This window comes from Triticum aestivum, chromosome 4A, assembly GCF_018294505.1.
Source record: "Triticum aestivum cultivar Chinese Spring chromosome 4A, IWGSC CS RefSeq v2.1, whole genome shotgun sequence".
Taxonomy (NCBI): Eukaryota; Viridiplantae; Streptophyta; class Magnoliopsida; order Poales; family Poaceae; genus Triticum; species Triticum aestivum.
In genome coordinates, this window is record NC_057803.1 from 148779698 (window position 1) to 148787532 (window position 7835).

Sequence of the window (7835 nt, forward strand, 5' to 3'; positions counted from 1 at the left end):
TTTGAGATTACTGAACTGAAACAATCAGTGAAGTTCATGTCCTGCTCATTCTACTGTTCTTCGGTGAAGTCCTTGGCAGCGTGTCCAAATGAAACGTAATCACTAAGGGCAACTCCAATGCCGGATCACCAAATTGGAAACATCCAAATTAATCTCTCGTACATGAGGGCAACTATAACGTGGATCATCAAATCGAACACACCCAAATGAAATGTAATCTCTAGGACATAAGGGGCAATTCATGTGGATCACCAAATCCGATACATAAGGGCAACTCAAACGTGGATCATCAAATCAAACACACCCAATCTCTAGTACATAAGGGGCAATTCACGCGGATCACCAAATCCGATACATAAGGGCAACTTATGCGGATCATCAAATTGGACACACTAAACGTCCACGGACACTTCCAAAAACAAAACATCGGACATACTAAACGCCCGTAGACACATTTAAAAATAGTTGGTGGACACGTTCCAAAAACAGCGGGTGGACGCTCTTTATTTTTCGGAGACACGTCTAAAAATAGTTGATGGGCACACTCTTTATTTCACACACTAAATGGCTGTGAACGGGTCAAAAAATAGTTGGTGGACGTTCTTTATTTCGCACACACTAATGCGAACACATCCGAATACAGTTGGTGGACGTTTTTTATTTCGGACAAATTAAACGTGTGTGAACACTCAGTACTTTCTTCGTCCGAAATTACTTTATTATACTAAAATGGATGTATCTAGGCGCAGTAGTGGTGCACGCTCTTTATTCAAAAGATAAAAAGCGACCTGGAGGAAAAATACATACAAAATTAACGCTGTCCACTTCAACAGCCGGACGTGAACACGCCACAGCAGCAGAGGCATGAAACCAGCCATATTGGCATGGACGCGTGAAGCTTGCATGCATGCACAGCTTTGCCAGCTCCATCGATGAGTGCTCTAGACGGCAGCTACATATACCCCGTGCTCCTCGTTCCATAGCTCACCAAGCAGCCCGATCCACCACTCCACTCCACTCCACTCCTGTGCCTCAGAGTTCATCAAGTACTCGTCAGGTACCAGGTAAAGTGGATGCCCAGAACAAGGAGGTCGACGCCCTGGTCCATAAGATCACCGGCCTCCACGCCGCCATCGCCAAGCTGCCGTCCCTCAGCCCATCCCCCGATGTCGACGCGCTCTTCACCGACCTGGTCACCGTGTGCGTGCCCCCGAGCCCCGTGGACGTGACCAAGCTCGGCCCGGAGGCGCAGGAGATGCGGGAGGGCCTCATCCGCCTCTGCTCCGAGGCCGAGGGGAAGCTGGAGGCGCACTACTCCTACATGCTCGCCGCCTTCGACAACCCGCTCGACCACCTCGGCATCTTCCCCTACTACAGCAACTACATCGACCTCAGCAAGCTCGAGTACGAGCTCCTGGCGCGCTACGTGCCCGGCGGCATCGCCCCGGCCCGCGTCGCCTTCATCGGCTCCGGCCCGCTGCCGTTCAGCTCCTACGTCCTCGCCGCCCGCCACCTGCCCGACACCATGTTCGACAACTACGACCTGTGCGGCGCGGCCAACGACCGCGCGAGCAAGCTGTTCCGCGCCGACAAGGACGTGGGCGCCCGCATGTCTTTCCACACCGCCGACGTCGCGGACCTCGCTGGCGAGCTCGCCGCGTACGACGTCGTCTTCCTGGCCGCGCTCGTGGGCATGGCTGCCGAGGACAAGGCCAAGGTGATCGCGCACCTCGGCGCGCATATGGCGGACGGGGCGGCCCTCGTCGTGCGCAGCGCGCACGCCGCGCGTGGGTTCCTGTACCCGATCGTCGATCCCCAGGACATCGGTCGCGGCGGGTTCGAGGTGCTGGCCGTGTGTCACCCCGACGACGACGTGGTGAACTCCGTCATCATCGCACAGAAGTCCAAGGACATGCATGCCAATGAACACCGCAACGGGCGTGGTGGACAGTACGCACGGTGTTAGCAATAATCTTGCGTCAAGTTAGAAGATGGCATGTAGTAGTGAGTTCATGTACTAGTATCGTGGCTAAGAAAGGAGAAAAAGAAATAAAGAGAAAGAGAGGCACGACACGTGTCTTTGGCAAAAGTTATTGTGTGCGCGTCTCTGTCTTAATTTGATGTGATTGATCCTGTAGGCAGAATTCCAACAAGTGGTATCAGAGCTAGGTCGATTTGAAGCCACGCTTGCCCCGGGGTCACGACCCGATTAGCGCCTCGGGGCGGGCGATATGGTCGCTGGGTGGTGCAGCGACGATCAAGAGCGTGCCATGATGTTGCTGGGTGATGCAACGACGAGGAGGGATCTGGCGATCGTCGTTCGGCGGAGCGACAAGGAGCGAGACGGCAGGCTGTCGTCGGGAAGGCGGTGGAAGATCGTTGACGGGAGCGGTGGTGCCGTGGTGCGGTGCCGGAAAGTCATCATCGTCGTCATGTCCAAGTGCTCGTCTCTGTGAGGAGGCGTTGAAGATGAAGCGCATCCAAGTCGTCTATGTGTCTCGATGAAAGGATCAAGTTCAAGTATGTGGGGGCGGTAAACCAGTGAAGGTGAGTCTCTTCAATGAGGCCATGTCTCTACATGAGGCTGGAGTGGGCGGTGTAGTCCATGGGGTGGTGTGATCCACAAGGAGCCGGCATGTATCTCGCTAGGGTGGATGGTGCAGTCTACTGGGTGGGGTTTTCCACAGGTTACTGGCGAGGCTGGGTAGTTCAAGGCATATTTGAGGTGGTCTGTAAATTCGCCAAGTTGAAATTGGGGAGAGATTGTTGCGATCAATGAAGCCTATCAGTTTAACTTGTCGTGGTGTGAGCGGATGGGTCGACAAGGGGTGAATCATCAACAAGTCAAGACCGGAGAAACACGGAAGACAAAGTGTGTCAAGATTAGGGGGAGAATATTAGCAATAATCTTGCGTCAAGTTAGAAGATGGCATGTAGTAGTGAGTTCATGTACTAGTATCGTGGCTAAAAAAGAAGAAAAAATAATAAAGAGAAAGAGAGGCACGATACGTGTCTTTGGCAAAAGTTATTATATGCGCGTCTCTTTCATAATTTGATGTGATCAATCCTGTGGGCAAAATTCCAATACATGGAACACAGTGCCGGTGGTCAGCCCGCCGTGCAGGTTCGGCGAGATGGTGGCGGATGCGACCCAGAAGAGAAAGGAGTTCGCCAACGCCGAAGTGGCCTTCTGATCGTCGCGAGGGAATGAAAACGAATGGGCGTGTGTGGTCCTCATCCATACGTGGCTGCTTAATCGCAGGCAATCGTACGTGGTAGTTTTACTACTACTACTATCTATGCATTTGAAGTCATGTGTTGTTATGACCTAATAATGTAGTAAGTGTGATGTTTACAATTACAAGCGCATGTCTTGTAGACTTGTCTATGAAAGGCAGGCTAGACCAGGATAGTGTGCCATATGTGTCGTTGTAGGTGTAAGTGTTGAGAATAAGATGATTTTCCTTCACAAATGCTATGATGTAATCGGTGTCTTATATGTATCGAGTACTCCCTCCGTTCGGAATTACTTGTCGTAGAAATGAATGTATCTAGATGTATTTTAATTCTAGATACATCTATATCCGAGACAAGTAATTCCGAACGGAGGGAGTACATTTGTTCAGTTGTCAAGTTGCTCGCTAATCTGACGCATGACCCATGTTTGCTTTTGACCTCTGATGAATCCGTCCATGGCTCGACGAGCCTCGTCAGGGGATCAACTTCATGGTTTCTGTTAGAGCCATAACCGTTTGTCAGGCACTTTGATTATGTAAATTGGAGTGTTTGATGTTGAAGCCATGATAAACCTCATCGACATTGTTCACTTTGTATACTAGTACTACATACACACATATTGATGGACGTGTGTTTGAGGACACGTGCAGGGTGGTGGCGCTGTCTCACATTATAATGGCGTCGAAGGTAGTTGGGCCTGACAAGATCAATTCGAGGATCTCTCCTGAAGTTGGGACAGTGGAAGATGGCGACGGCGGATTTTGGAGCGTGCGCATGCGGTGCGTGTTTAGGGTTTGCTAGACCGGTTGGTGTTCTCGGCTCGCTGTGTGGCGGCTTGGTGAGGCCACCGGATAGGATGGTGTGTGTTGATGCGGTCACGGCACATCATCAAGCTAGTAGCTATAGCGACATAGGTCACCAGAAATGTGACTTTGGATTGATCTATGTATTTGTTCTTGTCAAACTCTTTGAATAATTTAATAAATATTGTTGTGTGCATCGTTCGATGCAGAGGCTGGAAGTTATCCTTCTTTTCAAAAAATGCATATATACAGAGTAAAAGTTGCCGTTACAAATGAACTGGTCACAGATAAGCAAGAGAGAGTACTCTATACCTTCTATTGTTGTAGGAATAATCAATTTTATCCGGGGTCCTGACATGATGAGGATGGGGCCTAGTTTGAGAAGCAACATGTCATGACTTTCCGCAAGGCCATGGTGGGAGTCTCGCCCCACGACACGCCCAGAAAGATTGGGAGGCCCTGGGATCATCCCGTCAGGGATGTGCTCTCCACAAGGTCTAAGGAATCACCAGGAGGCTGGGATCATCACTTCATTCGGATGTGAAGCTTCACCCAAATTTGACACCATCCACGACATTCTACCAAGCGCCTCGGCCACGGTTGCGCTCAAAGATCCAAGGATCGACCCTCATTTGAGGCTCTGCCTCGTGACATCACTGCTGGCGAGCTGACAATGCCTCAGGATCGCTCGCGTCCTCATAAAGGCCACAAACAAGTTAGGCCCCCTCCAAGAGGAAAGCTCGGAAGAAGCACAAGAAGAGTTGACGTGGTGCATGCCCTCAGAAGACATTCCCCTTCATGCACGAAGGAAGATGTTCGCCCCCAAGGGCGTACATAGCCGATGCAAAGGCCACCACTACATAAAGAAGTCATCGATGAGCACTCGCTCGCCATGAGGAAATGCCAAGATTGCTCTCAAAGCCGTTCCAATGAAGAAGGAAGCAAACCCAATTCTTTGGGCTAACTTCATCACCCACGAAAGCCCAGGCTAACGAACAACTCTTGCGCGATGCAAATCGAGGAGGCGCACTTCTCGGGAAAGTTCAAACAACCAACCATCAAGACGGTCACAGGAGAATCCAACTCGCCTCACTCATGGAAGTATACACTATCGCCACCTGGGCAAACGAGGCAGCCCCACGTAAGTGTATGGTCCATTTCCCGCTCCCACAAGCCAGGGCTACTTCAACTTAGCTCTTTGATCAAATGAAGAACTTCATCCAACCCTAGGAAGCGTTAGCGCCCGGGCACGAGGCATCCTCAAATCCACTACCCATGCGGGGAATATCATCATCGTAGTTTCCTCCTCAAGGAAAGGCTCCCAAAGGCCATGCGAGGAGCGCGTGAGATGTTGCAAGGTTCTAGGAGCTCCACAAGCCACGCCTTCGGCAAGGTGGAAAAGTATCCTGCTCATCTTCATCCCAAGTACATTGCGTACATCCACTACGACACAATGTTTTCCAAAGCACTCGAGGAACACACTCAAGGAACATGGCGTGCGTCATGCTCGATGAAGCCACGGGGAGGATGTCGGTGAGACACTCTGTGTAACTCCCAACATGCGGTCCTAGCCCCATAGAAGACTTTGCAATCTCTGCTAAGGATAGAAGCGCATATTGGTCACCCCAACATATGACTTCATAAAATACACGTAGGGCCATATTTTGGTGAACATGATGGACATCAAAACAAGTACAACTGAAAGAGGTGAAGAGATAATGTGAGTGAGAATAGGGCAAACATATGCAAATACATAAATATCTCTCCAATCAGAGGCCAACACGACCCAACATTACATTATTCATTGCAACGAAAGAAGGCACGAACCCGAGTACAGATAAGAAGTAAATATGCCTAAGAGGCAAGAGAAATAAGCAAAGCGCCCACCCTATAGTCCCATACTACCCATCAAGAACCCCAAATCCAGTCGTTGAAGAAGAAGAACAAAAAGAAACTCCACGTAGAATGTTCCATGCTCCCGCCTTAGAGAAAAGCTTACATGTACATGTACCTGCACCTGGAGTTGTTGTGGTATCTGTGTGTTGGGGAACGCAGTAATTTCAAAAAAAATCCTACACACACGCAAGATCATGGTGATGCATAGCAACGAGAGGGGAGAGTGTCGTCCACGTACCCTCGTAGACTGTAAGAGGAAGCGTTATGAGAACGCGGTTGACACAGTCGTACGTCTTCACCATTCGACTGATCCAAGTAACGAACTTACGACACCTCCGAGTTCAGCACGCGTTCAGCTCGGTGACGTCCCACGAACTCCGATCCAGCAGAGCTTCGAGGGAGAGTTCCGTCAGCACGACGGTGTGATGACGGTGATGATGATGCTACCGACGCAGGGCTTCACCTAAGCACCGCTACGATATGACCGAGGTGGATTATGGTGAAGGGGGGCACCGCACACGGCTAAAAGATCAACTGATCAACTTGTGTGTCCTAGGGTGCCCCCTTCCCCACGTATATAAAGGAGGGAGTGGAGGCCGGCCGGCCCCTCTAGGCACGCCAAGCGGGAGGAGGAATCCTCCTCCTAGTAGGAGTAGGATTCCTCCTTTCCTAGTCCTACTAGGAGGGGGAAGGAAGGAGAAGGGGAGGAGAAGGAAAGAGGGGGCGCAGCCCCTCCCCTAGTCCAATTCGGACTAGGCCCATGGGGGGCACGCGGCCCGCCCTCGTGGCTTCTCCTCTTTTTCCCTTAAATCCCACTAAGGCCCATATGTACTCCCGTATTCCCGTAACTCCCCCGGTACTCTGAAAAATACCCGGATCACTCGGAACCTTTCCGATGTCTGAATATAGCCTTCCAATATATCGATCTTCACGGCTCGATCATTTCGAGACTCCTTGTCATGTACGTGATCTCATCCGGGACTCATAACAACCTTCCGTACATCAAACCACATAAACTCATAATACCAATCGTCACCGAACGTTAAGTGTGCGGACCCTACGGGTTCGAGAACTATGTAGACATGACCGAGACATGTCTCCGGTCAATAACCAATAGCGGAACCTGGATGCTCATATTGGCTCCTACATATTCTACGAAGATCTTTATCGGTCAAACCGCATAACAACATACATTGTTCCCTTTGTCATCGGTATGTTACTTGCCCGAGGTTCGATCGTCGGTATCTCAATACCTAGTTCAATCTCGTTACTGGCAAGTCTCTTTACTCGTTCCGTAATGCATCATCCCGCAACTAACTCATTAGTCACATTGCTTGCAAGGCTTATAGTGATGTGCATTACCGAGAGGGCCCAGAGATACCTCTCCGACAATCGGAGTGACAAATCCTAATCTCGATCTATGCCAACTCAACAAGTACCATTGGAGACACCTGTAGAGCACCTTTATAATCACCCAGTTACGTTGTGACGTTTGGTAGCACACAAAGTGTTCCTCTGGTATTCGGGGGTTGCATAATCTCATAGTCATAGGAACATGTATAAGTCATGAAGAAAGCAGTAGCAACAAACTAAATGATCATCGTGATAAGCTAACGGAATGGGTCAAGTCAATCACATCATTCTCTAATGATGTGATCCCGTTAATCAAATGACAACTCATGTCTATGGCTAGGAAACTTAACCATCTTTGATTCAATGAGCTAGTCAAGTAGAGGCATACTAGTGACACTTAGTTTGTCTATGTATTCACACATGTACTAAGTTTACGGTTAATACAATTCTAGCAGGAATAATAAACATTTATCATGATATAAGGAAATAAATAATAACTTTATTATTGCCTCTAGGGCATATTTCCTTCAGTCTCCCACTTGCACT

At 49.6% G+C, this 7835-nt stretch overlaps 1 protein-coding gene across 1 annotated transcript; it reads left to right on the forward strand.

Moving 5' to 3' along the window:
* The first annotated feature begins 907 nt into the window (after positions 1-907).
* LOC123083766 (probable nicotianamine synthase 6) lies at positions 908-3194 on the forward strand. The gene is made up of 3 exons (XM_044505700.1): positions 908-1959; positions 2591-2598; positions 3100-3194. The coding sequence occupies exons 1-3, from the start codon at positions 908-910 to the stop codon at positions 3192-3194; spliced, it is 1155 nt and encodes a 384-aa protein (XP_044361635.1).
* Positions 3195-7835: the final 4641 nt, after the last annotated feature.

Coding starts and splice junctions, on each gene's coding strand:
- LOC123083766 (XM_044505700.1), top strand. CDS start 908: ATGCACAGCTTTGCCAGCTCCATCGATGAGTGCTCTAGACGGCAGCTA.